The 19,943-nt window shown below is 41.3% G+C and overlaps 1 protein-coding gene across 2 annotated transcripts; it reads right to left on the bottom strand.

Moving 5' to 3' along the window:
• Positions 1–541: 541 nt before the first annotated feature.
• Positions 542–18,729, bottom strand: LOC124145837 (myoglobin-like). 2 transcript variants are annotated; one of them, XM_048386601.1, is made up of 14 exons: positions 18,596–18,729; positions 15,697–15,792; positions 14,415–14,534; positions 13,476–13,594; positions 13,143–13,157; positions 12,445–12,544; positions 10,946–11,063; positions 9,961–10,012; positions 9,335–9,398; positions 7,420–7,495; positions 6,448–6,549; positions 5,427–5,523; positions 4,989–5,059; positions 542–2,428 (listed from the first exon to the last, which is right to left on the bottom strand). In XM_048386601.1, exons 1-14 carry the CDS (start codon positions 18,662–18,664, stop codon positions 2,370–2,372), a joined length of 1,158 nt encoding a protein of 385 aa, XP_048242558.1. In that variant the 5' UTR covers positions 18,665–18,729; the 3' UTR covers positions 542–2,369. The 2 variants fall into 2 exon arrangements, with proteins under 2 accessions (XP_048242558.1, XP_048242559.1); XM_048386602.1 differs by lacking the exon at positions 18,596–18,729 and adding an exon at positions 17,977–18,091.
• Between the last annotated feature and the right edge of the window lie 1,214 nt (positions 18,730–19,943).

The raw sequence follows: 19,943 nt of genomic DNA, 5'->3' as shown, positions 1-19,943 counted from the left end.
AAGAGTCAAAGTTTGGTACAGGATTATATTTTACTAAATGTTGTGTTCTGATGAGAATGTGGCGGTGGGGTAGCCGAGGGGTTAAAGCCTTCACTCGTCGCACGGATGACTCCCACAATGAGTACAATGTATGAAGCCCATTGCTGGTGTCCCGCGCTGTCATATAGCTGAAATATTGCTATTTCGACATAAAGCCAACTCACAACCCACTCTGATGAGAATGATGTCTTAGCTGTCGCTTTAGAGACTGCTTGCAGTGTGTGATATGGCATTTAGATGAACTCATGATAGAAACAACAGCTGACCAGATTTCAGAACCACACTCTTACAATCGAAAAGACCAGTCCGACGCATTTTGATTATCTTCTCCTTGGAATAGCCTCCCTTTAACCCGAGCTGAATTTTTCTTAAATGCTTGTTTAAGGATCATATTACTATATTTAGTCACCCTGTGATGAGATGCTTGGCAAAATGTGTTAAGGGAAAGAAACAATAGTGATGAAACTATACACACATGTAGAAAGAACACCAAAATAACACAGACAGACAATATTTGTTTATTTGTATATATGGCCAAAAGGCCCAAAGTACATCATACAATTACATTCTACAAGTTACAGCGCAACCTTCACGTTGTAGTTTCAGAAGATGTAGAACGGGGTTACAACATGAATTTAATCATATATTTATATTGGTTTCTGAGCCCTCAAGAGAAATATGCGGTGTGATAACACGGATAACTAAAATAACATGTTCGTTTGGAGCATATAATACAGCTTTTCACGAGATGGCCCATTTCAAACATACTGTTGCATTTCTTAAACTTGCATATTCTGGACATTTTAATAGTACTTGAAAACCTATAGAAAGTGTGTTCTGTGTTGTGATTGGCTAATTTGGGTCACATGACCAAATGTCAAAGGGTGAAAATATGATTTGCATTTCCTGAAGCAAGCGACCGAGTAAGTACGAGGTGTTAAAGAGTGCGCATGTTTTTTTTCTAAATAAAACAATAGGTTTACAATATCGATAAATACCTAACGCTTTCGGGTCTCGAGATGAATTTCCAAGATGCAAATACTCGATAAAATCCCGGAAATAGACACACACATAGTATCTATCTTCTAAATGATATTCATTTGGGTGGTTACAGTATGGACAGGATGTATTTTCAAATGCAGATTTAAAATAAAATCCAGCTGCTCTAGTGTTAAAAGTATTTACATTGCATCTAAATTTCGTCAAGACTCAACTGCCTCTAATGACGTAAGGTAGGTATCAGATGTAATCGAATTTCTGAAGTCAGAATAATAATGAACACAACTTGAATCTCATACACTCATGAACCATACTTCTTGGTACATATCTTTACATCTTTCTTTAAAAATATTGAGAAACCCTCTTGTGTCAGCTACATCTTGTGCGAGCCAGGCATGACCAAAACCGTAGTTATTTAAATAATAGTATTCTTACACAAGAAACCCAGTTTAAGTCCGCTATATCGTCTTTTGAGTAAGTCATAACAGGTTTTGGAGTATGTTGTCAAAGGATGTCTGATAAGCCTTATCCAATATGAAAAAAACCTCTGATGTGTGCATTTATTAACAGTGGGAAGCGACAACATTCAGCTAAAACATATTTATTGGCAGCTTTGTAACCTGTGTGCAATGGAAATTTGCAGAATTTTGGGTGAACTTTTTAAATTGCCAAATAATTTTTTTTAGGGTATTAGACTATTAGACTATTAGTTTTTGTCTTACCCGTATATATTTTTAATCCCAATTTCAGACAATGCTCATTTAGAAAATCAATTTTACGCTGGAGCAGAATCACCGAGTCCGCCAAAATTGCTACATCGTCTGCAAATAGTAAGATTGATAGATTTTGTATAGTTTCATCTATAAATATCCCTCTCTATTGTTTGATAATATTTCATTCACCAGTTCTTCAATATACAAGAGAAAAGGGACAGGAGACAAAATGCAGCCCTGTCTTACACCAGCATATGTCTTTATATATCGGTCATATCATGTTTAACGTTTTTTTACAGATGATCTTATTTTGGAGTACATGTTTTTATTAAGGCGTTGTTATATCCCATGTAGGTCAGATTGTAGATAAACGTATAGATTGTCACTGTCATAAAAAAACAAAATAAAAACCATATCAATAATCATTCATGTGATCGATCAGCTGATCAGGTATAAACACCCGAAAATAGAAATTAAAGATTTTTATCACTTGAAAACAGGAACATATATTGATATGGAAGAATAGGATTAGTATGTGGCCATTAGGCGGTACACTAAAGATGTGATATTATGCAGATAAGTTGTCATGGTGACGTATGTAGTTCAGTTGATGAAGGTTCAGCTGGTTGTCCCGGTCTTGCAGTCATCTCTCATCCCCTTCACATAGCTAACGATGACTGCAAATATACATGGCAGAAGTTTGAAAATATAAAAACCAAGAACTTGTTTAAAAAGAAAATATCACCCTGGTGGTGTTTCTAGGTTTGTCAGCACCATTAATCGTGGGGTTCACCGAAGTGATAAAGGTCTAAGAACTGCATAATGTCGGTCTTTCCTCCCACATCCAGCTGACCTGCTCGTCATATAACTGAAATACTGTTCACAGCGGCGTTAAACACATTGTCCTTAGCGTAAACAGTGAGTTTTCAGGTTTAGTGATCTTTCAAAGAAACCATGTACACAGATTGAAATATTCACCATCTTTGAACCTCATCAAAAACACAATAGAACCACAGATAGTCTAAATGTATTTCAACAAAGTTGATCTCTGCCCTCCAACTCTTGTTTGCTTGAGTCATTGAATATGAACAGCAATATTCCAATTGTGTGACATCTATCTGCAAATAATCTGGACCAGACAATCCAGTGATCGATACTGTGAGCAACAATCCACGCCGTCCGGTACGATGCCACGCAATGAGCTGAGTCACTGAGCCAGACCACCAGATCCATTAAGTCACCAACAAGCATAGGTTGCCTTGGGCCTATTCGAACCCGGAATCCCCGCGGTACGACCAGCATAGATTGTAGTGGAACTATTCTAACCCGGAATCACAGCGGTGCGACCAGCATAGATTGTAGTGGGACTATTCTAACCCGGAATCCCCGTGGTACGACCATCATAGATTGTAGTGGAACTATTCTAACCCGGAATCCCCGTGGTGCGACCAGCATAGATTGTAGTGGACCTATTCTAACCCGGTATCCCCGCGGTAAGATCAGCATAGATTGTAGTGGACCTATTTTAGAAACCTATTCATTGGGATCGCTATTAAGTAAGAGACTTCTTTCTATAGGCATTAAAACCTATTGTGAGGTTTTGTCTTTCCAGTCGGGTTAAATCTCATAAACAGGGACGTTGTAATGTCCCTGGGATTTTATATAATATCCCTGGGATTTTATATAATATCCCAGGGATTTTATAGGATATTCAAGTCATATTTGCTATAATATCCCAGGGATTTTATATAATGTACTTGGTATTTTATTAATGTAACTTCTGTTCAGATTGTAACATGTAATGTTTTCTTTATAATCCCGAGGATCGAACTCGCAACCTTCATATCTGTAGCCCAGTGAGTGTACCACGAGGCTACAGAGGTGTTGATAAGCAACACAACAGATATTTTACGCGCGTTTCCTAAGGTTCATGGAAAGTATGTTCGAAACATAAAAATGTTGATAAATGTTTCTTTTTTCGGTTTATAAGTATGGAAAAACACTTTCCCTCGGTTTTGGTAGACAGAGCATGCCCTGGGGGTCGGGAAAAACCGCTTCGCCCCCTTGGTTTTTCCCTCTCCCCAGGGCATGCTCTGTCTACCAAAACCTCGTAAGCGTGTTTTCTCCAATACCTAACCCGGAATCCCTGCAGTAAGATCAGCATAGATTGTAGTGGACATATTCTAACCCGGCATCCCCGTGGTACGGCAAGCATAGATTGTAGAGGACCTATTCTCACACAGAATCCCCGCGATACGACTGGCATAGGTTGCTGGGGACCTATTCTAGCCAGCAATGCCCACTGGCCGCTAGTACATAGAAACAAGAACCACTATGAGTACTATCACTTACAGTGTTGCACTGGCCGCTAGTACATAGAAACAAGAACCACTATGAGTACTATCACTTACACTGTTGCACTGGCCGCTAGTACATAGAAACAAGAACCACTATGAGTACTATCACTTACACTGTTGCACTGGCCGCTAGTACATAGAAACAAGAACCACTATGGGTACTATCACTTACACTGTTGCACTGGCCGCTAGTACATAGAAACAAGAACCACTATGAGTACTATCACTTACACTGTTGCACTGGCCGCTAGTACATAGAAACAAGAACCACTATGAGTACTATCACTTACACTGTTGCACTGGCCGCTAGTACATAGAAACAAGAACCACTATGAGTACTATCACTTACACTGTTGCACTGGCCGCTAGTACATAGAAACAAGAACCACTATGGGTACTATCACTTACACTGTTGCACTGGCCGCTAGTACATAGAAACAAGAACCACTATGAGTACTATCACTTACACTGTTGCACTGGCCGCTAGTACATAGAAACAAGAACCACTATGGGTACTATCACTTACACTGTTGCACTGGCCGCTAGTACATAGAAACAAGAACCACTATGAGTACTATCACTTACACTGTTGCACTGGCCGCTAGTACATAGAAACAAGAACCACTATGGGTACTATCACTTACACTGTTGCACTGGCCGCTAGTACATAGAAACAAGAACCACTATGAGTACTATCACTTACACTGTTGCACTGGCCGCTAGTACATAGAAACAAGAACCACTATGAGTACTATCACTTACACTGTTGCACTGGCCGCTAGTACATAGAAACAAGAACCACTATGGGTACTATCACTTACACTGTTGCACTGGCCGCTAGTACATAGAAACAAGAACCACTATGGGTACTATCACTTACACTGTTGCACTGGTCGGAAGCTCTCCTGTATTTCTGGTGGGAAATTCTTCTTAGCACCTTGAATCACGTACCTGGAATAAAAAGGAAAATCCTTGAGTTCTTAAGTTCTGTTAGATTAAGGTTCGGACAAATATGAGGGCATTATTGGTTGGGGTGCACTTAAAATATAAAAAAATATGAATAGAAATAATTCGCGAAACCATTTTTTGAGTTGGCGCCAATGAAGTGTTATCTTTGTTGAAATTATGGCCCCAAATAATTTCATTATGTTTTATACCTCACCATGATAAGTATGCTTAAAACATTAAAAAGGGTGACAGGTAATGGATCTGTATATTAGGAATTCCAGACTCGGCCACTTCAGACCAAGGACATAGCGTCTGAGTTTTTATGGTCATGTGGAGTTTTATTACCTTGGACAATTTTCTATGGACTCACTTGGTTACAATCTGCACGTGGTAGGACCTGAACTTGAGGATGGTCTGGACCAGGTTGTTGTAGGCCTGCTTCAGGTCAGCGTTACTGCTGGACTCGACTGTACAAACATTTCCACGTGTCTTGTAGTGGGCAGTGAGTTTGGTGCAATGTATTACAGTCAGTCATCTATATCATGAACAGCTTTTGACTGATAATTCTTAATTGAAGTATTAAACACTTTTATGTATAGAAAGGACATATACGGAGCTTACATTTAATATGCACCATGTCTATGTGTCACGGAGTCAATGACAGTTATATTTTGAAATATGACTGATAGTGGAGATAAAATGACGGCCATTTAGGAAGGAGGAAGCGATAAAAGTTCTGGCAACATCATTGATGGATTCTGATGTTTTCAACCTTGCTGCCAAGATTCTACCCCGAATTGTTTTATCTCATAAGCGAATATACTACAACCCCGTTCTAACCCTGGTGCCATAAAACACTGCCCCCGTAGTGTAGTGGATAGAGCGTCTGTCCGTAGCGGAAGGCCGTTGGTTCGATTCCCTGCACGTCATTCCAAAAAGACGTCAAAAGAAAGTACTCGTTCTTACGTATACCCTGCCTGGCGCTCGGCATTAAGGGAATAAAACAAGTGAGTAAGTGGGTGAGTTGGGTTTAACGCCTCCTTAAACAGTATTCCAGTTAAATCACGGGGTGGGAGGAAAGCCCGAAGTGAAGGTCTCAGACGATTCGGGTTTCGAACCCACAATCATAGGTTTCTGGCGTGCCCAAGGGACGCAACTCTGCATAGCGAATCGCGGCGCCTTAGACGACTCGGCCACCCGTGCCCCCGAATAAAACAAGGACTAGTCGGAGTCAGTATATTGATACATATGTGACTTTGTGGCGGGGAATAGTAATCTTGAACAAGGCGTTATCCTCCATTTACTTCATCAAGTGTCTGGGTGATCTTACTCCTAAATATTTCTATTTTTAACTTGCTTAACACCTCGTCTTTAAAACTGAAAGGACTTACCGACTGCCTTCAGCTGTTTGGGCCTCTGACGCAAGTCCCGCATAAGCCGCCCATGGTTTGGTACCATATAGGTGATGATTTCCTCGGTATACGCTTGTCTCTCTGTGTAGACAACATAAACAACCAACTGTTAACATATGTATCCCTTGTTATTTACTTCACTTGGAACAAGTAATTCAAATAATACTATTTCTTTATGGCCAGTTCAAATCAGGGTTATGTTTATCGGAACATATAGGAATTTCAAGAGCTTCACTTGGCCTGAATTGGCTGTACTAGATCTGAAAAAGAAATGATCTTTGAAAAAGGATTCAGCTCGAAAACAAAAACAGGTATCGGCTTTTGAAAACAAGATGGTAATTACGAAACTGCAAACTGTTTCAGTTTTCGATCTTGAATCCTCATTTTAAGTTCACTTTCGGTGAAATAAAGATGATATATTTGGAGGTAAGCGGTAAGAAAGAGACTGGTTTATAGATCTTAAAAATGTTTTATGCTCTGTAGCCAATCGGAGACATGGGAGTGTTCTGGTACACTTTCCTGGCGTGTAAACCGGAAACCTCCAAGATGACATTGAACAGCTGATGACAAACTATGAGCCAATGAGGACGAGATGGTGACGATACTTCCAAAACGAAGCTATAGTGACAAATGGGTCAGGAGTGAGTGAGTGAGCGAGTTGGGTTTAACGCCGCTTTGAATAATATTCCAGTCAGTTTACTGTGGGAGGAAAACCCGAAGTGATGCAGGTCTCAGAAGTTTACCACTCTGGTGAAACCCACGAGGATGGGTATGGTGCTGACACAGTAAACCGACACACCGTGATGTGACGGAAAGCGGCGAAAACCTGACTTTCTAACCATTAACCCTTACTCTCTTACCCCCCCATTTACTTGTCTTTTAGTGTAGCAATGGAAACGCATCTGTGCATCTATGTGAGCGCTTGAGAGAAAAGAAAGGGAGACAACTCACTCTCCTCGTGTTCTATCCCCAGCAGAGCGTCAAGAGCCTTCATCACAGGGGATTGGCCTGCGTTGGCACCTTTGGCCTGAAACAAAAGACAGTTGAATCATTTGTTTGTCTACGAACACGCTTGTATGTTATTGTTATTGTTGAGGGTAGGTTCATTGCAACATAAATGTCTTACACCATAATCTCTCTATGACGTTGAAGGCAATGCAACTTTCTGGCTCCGTCAGCGCTATTACCAGCATTATTGTGAAGATCCAGGTTAGAATTGGTTGATGCACATCACCGTATAGATCAATGCTTATGATGTCAATCACTGGACTGTCACTTGATTACAGACCACCGCCATATTGCTTGAATGTGACTGACAACAAACAACAGCGGCGTTACAGCAAGAAATGTTAAGTAACGATGAATACACGAACATCAACCGTCTACGAATGGTTGTTTTGAAACGCAAAACGGATATTTTTGGCCATAAAAGCAAAATTAGCTGACCAAGAGGTACAATGAAAAGGTTTAATGTGTTATAGTGACAAATTTCTCGGATCAAAATGATCACAATAAGGACATGCAAATCATTAGTCAGGAAACACGTATGATTCGGAAAAAACGCACCACGTGCATTAACGAAAGGGCAAGGGGACTGCACGTACTGCACGGGCAGCAGCACTATGAATGGTGTTAAAGTGCAGGGGTTTTGCTTGCCTGGCATCTGCGTCAATCGAACAGTGACAGTTCAACAACATGTCAAGATTAACAGAAGTGCAAAGAAACAACGTCATAGGCCGCTTGCAGGCAGGAGAATCCCGATCAGCTGTAGCCAGGGTTTTCAATGTAGCGCCCACTACCATCACAGGGCTGCGAGATCAGTTTCAACAGTATGGGTCAACACGTGAACGGCCAAGGTCGGGACGACCAAGGGTAACCACTCCCGCCCAAGATCGCTACATCCGACTGCGCAACCTACGTGAAAGGAAGACCACAGCCACCTCAACCGCACCCCAAATACCCGGACTGTCCAGAATCTCCGACCAGACCGTACGAAATCGTTTGAGAGCAGCAGATCTTCGGCTACACCGAAGTCAGCCACAACCCCAGATGGTAGCTGACATTCACCTTGGACTTTACCTATGTACCCATAACTGAGATGACTACAATCACCAAGTGTTCTCTCCACAACATTTTGGCTCAAAACCTTGTACGGTTCCTCGTATAAATGTATTTTCCTACCTCACACAAATGTGGCTTTGCGTTTCTTTTGGTGAAGAGTATATATTTCGACAGTGTGCATGATTATTTTTTATATCTTACAGCGTGAAACTGATTTGTTTGTTTATTGTTTAACGCCGCACTCAGCAATATTCCAGCTATGTGACGGCGGTGCTAAAAATTCGAGTCTGGACCAGACAGTTCAGTGATTGATATTATGAGCATCGATCGGCGCAATAAGGATACGATGACATGCATCAACCAATTTAGCGAGCCTGACAACCCGATCCAGTTAGTCGCCTCTTGCGATAAACACAGTCGCCTTTTACGGCAAGCACGGGTTGCTGAAGACCTATTCTACACCGGATCTTCACGGGTCTCTAAAGATATTTCGACAGGGCACATGATTGATTGTTCATATCTCACAGCCTGAAACTGAAGTTGACGTCACTTAAGTCATAGGGGTGTATTCATTTCGCAGGGAAACATTAATTAAGCTTGTATACCTGGTTCTATTTACTCCTTCTTGTCCCAGTACACAGCTAAATGACGATTGTAAAAAAAACCCCTTTCCAAACAAAAATGGAAAAATAATTGGCCTCACATTTTACAAAAGAAATATGTGTTTGCTTGAAAAAAAGTAAAAGTAAAAGTAATTCAAGAGCTTTAAATGGTCGGTCTCTTGCACCACAATCCCCTCACGCACCTTAATCGGCTCCTGTTTTACGCCTTCAAATATAAGGCCGTCATGCAGCGCCAGTTCCCCGTACCTGAAACCAAGACACGAATATACATATCTACTACAGCAGAAGAGGGGCAGTCGGGTAGCCTAGTGGTTAAAGCGTTCGCTCGTCACGCCGAAGAACCTGGTTCGATTCCCGACATTGGTACAAAGCGACGTAAAACCAAACCCACTCCTTGGCCAATGAGAAAACGTCATTTGATCACGTGGTGCCCATCTATATTTAGATCACTGCAGTCACATCATTTGAAGGACTGTGTGCTGCGCGTGCATTTCGTGTACATGGTGATATATAGTGGTAAAATATAGAACGTTTGACTTTATTTTATTTGGATAGAAATGAGTACAACCACACCGTCTTTGTTTTTGAAGACCATTTGTATTTAGAGAAGGTCCTTTCTCTCGTCCGTCACCTATTACCAATGATGCGTGCGCCATTGGTTTCGCCTTTAAGGTTTTCAGTTTTGTTATTGTTTAACTGCTGTGTCACAAGCACCACTTCATGTTGGTGTATACACACACCAAGTATTTTGTCAGCTATTGTGTTCCATACATCGTGGTTCAGGTGTCGTCTTAAGTGATAAACTTACCCGCCAAAGAAAGTCGTCATTTTCGGGAAGAAACCTTCAACTGTTAGGTTTTCTGAAATGAAAGATCAATTTGAATACACGTGTTCACTGGTTCATATTTAACGATATCATAATTAATCGAATGTCGGTTTATAAAAAAGGTTATAACATTCCTATTTTTTACCCTGTGTGCGGTAATAACTGGAAACCATAACAGAAAAGGAAACCGAAGATTATTAGATATGAATTACAAACCATCACATCATTGCTTCCTGAAAATGAAGTCACCCAGTCCAAAACATCTTTCATTTTTTTACAAGAAGGAGTGCGTATGTTTTTACGCCTCTTTTAGCAACAATCCAGCAATATCACGGCGGGGACAACAGAAATGGGCGTAACACTTTTCACCCATGTGGGGATTCGAGCCTGGGTCTTCGGCGTGACGAGTGAACGCTTCAAGCACTTGGCTAACCCACCGCCTCTTTTTAACAAGAAAGGATTGTGGAATAATCTAATGGTTAAAACAGTCCCTCCTCGAACCGAAACAGGGTTCTATTCACTACACGCGTCAACTAATGATATTGCTGTACTATTGCTAACAGCGGTGTTAAGTCATATTCACTCACCCAACGCAAGACAAACTTTTAATTTATTTAGACACATAAAGTACATATATGGACGGCGATAAACAAAAAATACCCCAAAACAATCATTATATAGAAATTAGATTTAAATACATAAAAGTGTTTATTACAATTACAAGTTTACATGATCCAATACATTCAAACGATGCGTGCGAGCGTGCGTGCCTGTGTGCGTGCGTGTGCGTGTTTGTGCTATCTATTTTCGATAGACTATAACGTCCGAGTTCCCTACCGACTATTAGAAACGAAGAGGTACCATGTACAATGTAGTTATGTTTGGCCATGCAACTAACGATGGACTAAAATGGAACCGATACGCGTGTTACTCCGTCACGTCTAATATATACGTGATGTAGACTCACCGTGAAACCGTTTCATTGTGTTCTGCATGTTGTGGACAGCGTCAGATATTACGTCAAGGGACCTGGCGATCTTTTCTGCATCATTCTCGTCGGTTCCATCGAGGACATCCTGGAATGCCTGGCAAATGTTATAAAACACCAGGTGAGTGAGTGAGTGAGTGAGTGAGCTCAATTCCTCTTTGAGTGAAGGAGTGAGTTGGGTACAACGTCGCTTTTAACCGCATTATAGATTCCTTACTTCTGGTTTCCCCCCAACATTAAGCTGACACACCGTGATATAAGCGGAAAACTGTTCAAAGCGGCGTTAAACCAAACTCACGCAGTCCCACATAGAGCTGACACGCTTTGATATAAGTGGAATACTGTTCAAAGCGGCGTTAAACCAGCCTGACGCAGTCCCACATTAAGCTGACACGCTGTGATATAAGTGAAATACTGTTCAGAGCGGCCTTACCCAACTCATGTAGTCCAAAATAAAGCTGACACGGGTATACTTTTTCAAAGAGGCGTTAAACCAAACTCACTCACTCACTCTGAGTGATAGGTGAGTTGAGATAGGTGAGGTGAATCAAGATTATTGCACTTATATAGCGACGTGCATGCATGTGCTTGTGTCCGCGCGCGTGTGCGTGTGCGCGTGTGTGTGTATACCAGTCCCCCTGTTTTAACCCCTTAGTTCCTTGGCAGGGTAACAACAAGTACCATCTTTTAACATATTTTGGTATGTTAAAAAGCGAAAAATACAATACAATGATATATGACCTTGTCAATCCGTGGGTTCAAGTGTACACAGGCTTCACATATCTAATTCAGCCGACGACACGAAATGCTTTCAACCCATGTTGTTTGCTAAACATAACTCTTCGTCCAGTCAACCCAATCCCCAAAACCCTCGTCCGCCACAGACAATGGACAACATACAGAGCGCCCTACAAACATTATAGTCAAACCTAGTTTTGCGCATTATTAAACGTAATAACGCAAAACATATTTATTAATCTTGACAAGGACGGCGAGAGTTTCGAGAGCGGAGTAAGTTAATGTGTCAGGTCATGTGTTTCCAAACGACAAAAGATCTGAAAAGATCTGAAAAGAATCCGAAGTTTTCATAACTATAATGAAATTGTATTGATGATTTTTCTAAGACACACCCTATATTTCGGGACATGCGGGAGTGCTGATTGTAGAGTCAAGGGTCGACAAAAACCTGTATCGGGATATAACTTTATCCTAAACTACAGTAAACTATGGTTAAAACGCACTCAAAAGGGCAACTAATTTTAGTTCATTATAATCTTAGTTCGTTATAAGCAAATATTCAGCAAACGGACGGGGAAAAACAGTTCGTTATATACGTCAGTTTGTTATAACAATGTAGCTGGAATATTGCTAAAAGCGTAAAACCATACTCACTTACTCTCTCACTATACCCGCATAACTCGTCGCACGGTGTCGAAATATTGCCGATGCCACGTTGCATATCACCTCACTCACCCTACCTGCATAGCCTCTGCAAAGTCCTGCTCGACTCTGATCCCCACGGCGAAGAACCACAGCCATTCCGACCCCCCCATCATGTCGATAATGGCAGCGAAGTTCCTGCAACGACAAAAACGCTACAATCCACAGAGAGAGAGAGAGAGAGAGAGAGAGAGAGAGAGAGAGAGAGAGAGAGAGAGAGAGAGAGAGAGAGAGAGAGAGAGAGAGAGAGTAACACAGTAATATCCCCAGGGCTACTCGTTAGGACATTATGGTTTTCAGGTTAACGGGGGTTCATTGTAAATATTCCTTCACAAGACCTTCAATGCTGTGTGAATAAAATGACATTCAGTCATCTCAGTAACATTTTCCTAAATACGAATTAAGTGACCTGCCCTGGAAATCTTCACAACTCATACAATAGAGCTATTTGCGATGTGAAAGGTTTTAAGCAGTATTGCGCCATATTAAGATATAATCTTACCACAAACTAAGGGAAATCATTTGCGTTGATCACTTTCGTAAACAACTCATCACTATATCGATAACGTGCAAAATTCCGCCTTAAAGCACTGGTTTCTTTTAACACAGTCGTTGCATCAATCTGATTTAATTTCAGTTGCCTCTTCTGAAATCCAAACGGCTAGTGTCAGTGATCGTGCAACAGCTGTAGAGTAAGAAGCCTTTTATTTCAAAAAGAGAAAATATATTCACTTACTCGATAACAGCAGGTCTGAAACAGATCATTGTGTTATAATCAAAGTGATGAAACATTTGGGTAAAAACATCTAACTCTCAAATGAATGATAATGACAAAAAACATATCGGCACCAATCGCCGCTTTCCTTTATCAAATGACAACTTTCCCAAAGAGCACGAGATATGTCAACATCAATAAAAAATCCGTTTAAAAAAACAATATATTATAACCGTTATGTTTTTCACAAATCACATGCTATGTATAAAATCATATATAATAATTCATGAATTAGGTACACATGAATAAAACTACAATTCGATGGGGTGCAATTACAACGTAAAACAATCTCACTCGTTCGGATCCTTCAATATGGTATTCGACAGGTACAAATCAGCGTATGTGATGACGGGCTGGAACCCTTGTTTCTCAAACATCCCATGTAAGGGAACAGCCAAACACTTGGGCAGGACCTGGAATTGATAACAATTAAAAGAATTACAGATATGTCGGCCCTTCGAATTGATTACTTGTTCTTTGGTGTTTTGACAGTGTTTCTGGAAGGTTGTTAGTATTTGAACAGTGTCTGTAGAAGGTTGTTGGTATTTGAACATTGTCTGAAGAAGGCTGTTGGTATTTGAACATTGTCTGTAAAAGGTTGTTGGTATTTGAATATTTGAACATTGTCTGGAGAAGGTTATTGGTATTTGAACATTGTCTGTAGAAGGTTGTTGGTATTTGAATATTTGAACATTGTCTGGAGAAGGTTGTTGTATTTGAACATTGTCTGGAGAAGGTTGTTGGTATTTGAACATTGTCTGGAGAAGGTTGCTTGTATTTGAACATTGTCTGGAGAAGGTTGTTGGTATTTGAACATTGTCTGGAGAAGGCTGTTGGTATTTGGACATTGTCTGTAGAAGGTTGTTGGTATTTGAACATTCTCCAGAAGGTGGTGATGCTTGGACATTGTCTCTAACATCAAGCTTTAAAAGATAACTAGACAGGGGAAGTTGCGGCCAGAACCAATTTGTTGCAAGTTTTGTAGTGCTGATCAATCTAAAAGTTAATTACCTATATTCTAAGAAACAAGTTTCGGTTACTGAAAAAGGTACTTATAACAAAATCTGTCGCCAAACTGAAACTCAGCAGCACATCGTTGATCATAGTCCGTCAGATTACATACGGAATTATCGATCAATTTTTATTTATGATCACGACGGCTGCTCCTGATATTCTTTATGTGAGCGGTATGATTACGATTCTGAGCTTATTTACGAATGATGAGTGTATGACCTTTGGGACGTCATGAAGTCCATTCTGCCAGAGGTATCCTGACGTCATGGCGGTAAGCTGGAGATGGGCTAGTCTCTCCTCCTTCATCCCACACAGGCGATCGACATCCAGCACGGGCAGCTGCAGAGGGACAGATGACAATTGTTAGTGTGTGTTACAGTGAGTGTGTCATCGAACGAACCCCGGAAATATTGCTGAAACCGTCCGAAAACGTGAACCACAAATCAGTTGGTGTTGGTGGATGACTTGTTCTAAGCTGATTTTAGCAACATTGAAGCAATGTTGCGATATCATGACATATTGTACCCATGTGGGGAATTGCACCCGGGACTATCGGCGTGACGAGTGAACTCTTGAAGTACACGGCTTACCCCATCGGGCCTTCAGTGGGTGCGAAGCCCTCCTTATTACAACAATATGACGGGCAAAAGGGTTGTAAAGAATCATATGATATACATCTACATAAATCCCGTAGGTCGAAATCTTTGGCTCCATCGAAAATAAAGCGAATAAGCGACCCAAAGCTGCATATGATATATCCGTCGCCTTAGATGACTGGTCCAGCCGTGACCCTTTGTATAAACGAAGTTTTATTGTCTTAATTTTTTGTTATATTTTCTTTAGTTTGTAGTTTATGCGAAGGACGGACATTAATAAAACAACATAATCGTTTATCGTTAGATGCTTCGACGTCAATCTTTTTTCAAAATCAACAGTTGGCGTAAAACCAATGTCAAAATAAGTAACGGACCACACAGTTGTACATGTGGACATATCCAGGGTCTTCAGAGACTCAAGAGGCGACTAATGGGATCGGGTGGCCTGGTCAGGCTCGCTGACGTGGTTGATGCATGTCATCAATCCCAACTGCATCGATCGATGCTCATGATGTCAATCACTGGACTGTCTGGTCCAGACTCGATAATTTACAGATCGCCCTCATACTGCTGGAATGTTGCTAAGTGCGACGTTAAACAACAAACAAACAAACACGTGGACATAGTGAAATATGATGATAAACTGGTGATGCAACTGCTGGCATATGTTGGTTAAATTGTCGATCTGCAAATTCACCCTATTGCAGTTTGTCGGCAACGTATCATTTTGCATGTATTTCCCCGAATCGATCGATTGTCATGCCCTGGGAGTTCATCATAACGAACCATCAGCCTTGATGTTGTCGTGAAACTCACTCATTCACCCACGAAGCTTCGCTCACGCACCACACACTCAATTTGTTTGGCAGTGTTTCTGAAGTTGGTTTATCCAGGCTTACTCTCACCTTCAGTACCTCCTCCCGCATCGTCTTGGTGCTGACCAGCTCCGTGTACCGGAGCGCCACATTGTTCCAGGGGTCGAAGTAAGGAGGCAGCCGTGTCTGGAAATACAGGAAAGTAAGGGCTTGGTATCTTGTGGCTTCACTGAAGAGGCTGGACTTGGAGATTTGTGACAATACTGTATCTATTAATGTAAACCAATAAGACGAGGTCAGAGGAGAGATAATTTACAACATAAGGTCCATAGACGAGAGTGTGGGTGTGAGTGGGTAAACAGGTAACGTCGGCATTATTTCAGTCATGGAACGATGACAACCTAATATGGAAATTATGTTATGAAAAATGTGCCATCAATAAGCGTCATGTATGGTTCTGTGGTCTGTGGCGACGCCATTGATTTCGTTGTGCAGAGTTGCGAGTCTTAGCTGTTCCAGGATCTGCTGATAGTGGTTCCCAATTGAGGAATCGACACGATAATAACCCTTGGTCTGTCAGCATATTCGCGCTCGTTGGTTACCTTGGTCTGTCAGCATATTCGCGCTCGTTGGTTACACCAGACTAGAAAACGACCTGCGTCTCTTGACGTTATCCTCCCGTTTTAAGCTGACACGTAGTTATTTAACATGTTTGCAACAGAACTGTTCAAAGCGGTATTAAATTCAGTTCACTCACTAGAAGAGCCACATATAAATGATTGAATTACAAATTCAGATTCAACCTCTTAAATCCTGACCAGAGCTATTTTGTGCCTGACCGCATTATGGGCTTGTCTTTACATGATTTAATAGTAGAAAATATGTTGGAAACACTTCCGATGATGAAATATGCCACTTTTGTATAAGTCATCACTAAACCTCTCAAATTTCAACGTGGGGAAGTTCAGTTCAGGAATTGAACGATCGTCACGCCAATGACCCGGGTTCAAATCCTCATGGGTACAATGTGTGAAGACAATTTCTGGTGTCGCCCGCCGTGATATTGCTGGAATATTGCTAAAAGCGGCGTAAAACAGTACTCACTCCTCACTGTGCGCCCTGGTGTCGTAGGTGAAAGCAGCCCCCCCCCCCCCCCCCCCTCAACCACTAGCATGCATTTTCCCAACTTCAGCCTGTACATCTCGGCGTGACACAGCTAGAATATTGCTGACTGCGGCGTAAATCAACATTAACCCAGTCACGCCAATAACACGTTATTATGAAACCATGCCATCCTATTTGAATATGAGGGCTTGAAATTGAGACATTGAAAAGAACGTAGTGTCATTTAAAGTGGCGTTCCCCGAATGCAGATATCCACGTGTAATACTGAAAGGCGAGTGTAGGCATAAAGGGAGTGGAGAATGAATGGAACGTTTGAGTGAACTGGCTGTGGTCCAGTAGAAGGCGGCGCCTTTGATCTCGCTTCCAACCACATGGGTAGCTCCGATACTCCCCGCTATAACGACTCGCACATTGGGGAGGTCGGAGAGATAACCTATAGCTAGGCTTGATCCGTCTCTATTTATTCAGAATTTATGGAAATAAAGGCATCTCATCATTTTTAAATAGTAAGACAAACTAAGCTTATTGAATAAAAATCGATTATGTTTTTACTATAACAATACTTGTATCCGTTTCATTTTATCACGACAGTGTTATTCGTATCCAAGATAATTTCTCAAATATATACAGTAAACTGTATATATTAAACAACAGACCTTAGTCTGCACAGTTATGCAAATGAACGTGAATCTCGTGCAATTCGTTGAAGTATTTCGTCAGTTTCGGATGCAAGATTTTATGATGAAACGTGTTTGGGTTTAAAGGTTTAACAAGGATTTATGACACGCAATGCAATTCAAACATAATTTTGACTTCTATCATTATTTAGATGTAACTTTGTCAATAGATGGAGGATAATAGGTCGTAATTATAGCCTCAAATGTGTTCAACACTTTCATCATTGGAAGCATTGCCGATATGATGTTCTGAGAAAAGTTTGCATTTGAAATGACTGAATGTTTTGTCAAAGAAGACTTCACATATGAGGGCTCAAATTGTTTTGAATTAACGACCAGTGATAGGATACATATATATGTGTGTGCGTGTGTGTGCGTGCGTGTGCGCGTGTGTGTGCGTGCGTGCGTGCTTGCGTGTGTGCATGTGTGTGCGTGTGTGTGTACGTATGCGTTCGTGTGCGTGTGTGCGTGCGTGTGTGTACGTATGCGTGCGTGTGCGTGTGTGTGCGTGTGTGTGTGATCATCATAACAACCATCATATATATAATCATAAGTCTAAACAACCTACCAGTGGATCTTCCAGAACGAAACCAGTCCTCATGGAGACATCATAGTCGGTCAAATCTAAGCGAGCCATTTTTTCGCCGTCACCGGCAACACATACAGTGAATGTTTCTGATCTATGCGAGAACCTCGGTTAAATAATCGTAACGACACTCGCGCAATTCTATGAATCATTTCATCAGTTATGGATGCAAGTTTTTATGATGAAACGTGTTTGGGTATAAAGGTGAAAACTGATTCAAGACATGCAATGCAATTAGAGGAGTAAGCTGGGTTTAACGCCGCTTTTAACAGTATTCCAGTTATATCACGGCGTGTCAGCTTAATGTGGGAGGAAAACCCGAAGTGATGCATGTCTCAGACGTTTGCCATTAAACGATTGGGCCACCCGTGACCCCCCCCCCCCCCCTCCCCCCTCCCCCCCCCCTCCCCCATCGCAATGCAATTAAAATATAATTTATTATTCTATTATTATGTACATGTTACATCCATCATTGGAAGCGTTTCTGATATATATATTTATATATGTGTGCGTGCGTGCGTGCGTGCGTGCGTGCGTGCGTGTGCGTGTTCGTGTAATCATAATAAAAATCATCATATAATCATAAGTCTACACAACCTACCAGTGGATCCTCCAGAACGAAACCAGTCTTCATGGAGACATCATAGTCGGTCAAATCTAAGCGAGCCATTTTCGCGCCGTCACCGGCAAAAAATACAGTCACTGTGAATGTTTCAGATCTATGCAAGAAAGTCGGTTAAATAATGCAGACTTCGGGCTAGCTTCTGGTATCGTGAAAATGACGACACTCGCCCAGCCTATCTGTATAAGTAAACTTTGATATATATGCATGGGCCTTCTGCATGGTTTTTATCACTGGCCCTAAGCTGGGATAGTAATAGTTTTGCTGAAAGTAGGACAAGGTGTTTGCTTGGGTTGTATTTGCCGTATACACAGTCCGAACAGGTTTTGAAAAATCAGGTTGACACAACGTCCGCGGTATAATACCCGCTGTGTAATATAGGGTATGGCGTGAACAAGTGCACACACCCGCACACGTGCAGTGAGTAAGGTACACGTGCACGTCGGTCTACATACGGGGATTGTCTTGTCCAGATTCGACTATTGACAGACCGCCGTCATGTAGCTGGAATACTGCATACAATACAACATTAAACAAAAACAAAAAAAATAAAAAATAAAAAATAAAACAACTAAAACTTACAAATGTCAGCACAAACTGAAAGTGTTCCTTCAACTGCATTCTACGGATATTTGAGGGTTAAATCACGTAGTGAAATCTCTAAAACCCGGCTTTGGGACTGTAGTTTTTGTGTCATGGCCTCTCAGTTCATAGTGTTTGTTTGTTGTCTATCGTCGCACTGGGCAGTATTCCAGCTATTCGGGAGTCAGTAAATATTCGAGTCCGGACTAGACAGTCCAGTGATTGACACCATGAGCATCGATCCACGCAGTTGGGATACGATATCAAGTATCAACCAAGCAACCAAGCCTGACCACCCGATCACGTTATGACAAACATGGGTTAAGACCAATTCTAAGAATCAAATTTTCAAAATTTAGCGTGGTCGCGTCTTGAAGAGGCATTGTCCTGAACGGCAAATGTTCATTCGAGTCATTATGAGTCTAGATATATAATTTACTTGTAATTATATCTAAAATGGAGAGAATTAAGAATTGACCTTCACTTTGTGTGAGTTCATTGGAGCATGAACCTTCATAGAGTGAGGGCCAAACTGTATGAACGTCGGACGTGAACGTGAAAGTCAATTCTTATAAATTTTTTATCACAATTTCTTACCTCAATTGATGTAGGCCAAAATCTAAACACAATTTTATTTAGTACGTGCGACTTCATGTTTACACTGACAGCCATACAACTACCAGCTATATCGCGGAGTAAAATAGTTCCTCAAAAAGAGAGGTGACATGGGCGTATGGATACACAA

Source organism: Haliotis rufescens, unplaced genomic scaffold (genome assembly GCF_023055435.1).
Source record: "Haliotis rufescens isolate VD_foot unplaced genomic scaffold, xgHalRufe1.0.p SCAF_6, whole genome shotgun sequence".
NCBI lineage: Eukaryota > Metazoa > Mollusca > Gastropoda > Lepetellida > Haliotidae > Haliotis > Haliotis rufescens.
Note: the sequence above shows the minus strand (reverse complement) of the source record. Positions and strands in the feature narration are given on the sequence as shown.

Excerpts from the sequence above, each read along its gene's own strand:
- LOC124145837 (XM_048386601.1), bottom strand. The coding sequence starts at position 18,664 with ATGGCTCGCTTAGATTTGACCGACTATGATGTCTCCATGAAGACTGGT. Across the intron at positions 15,793-18,595 it reads TCGTTCTGGAGGATCCACTG|ACACGGCTGCCTCCTTACTT; the intron begins GTAGGTTGTGTA and ends CTGTATTTCCAG. Across the intron at positions 14,535-15,696 it reads TGCGGGAGGAGGTACTGAAG|CTGCCCGTGCTGGATGTCGA; the intron begins GTGAGAGTAAGC and ends GTCCCTCTGCAG.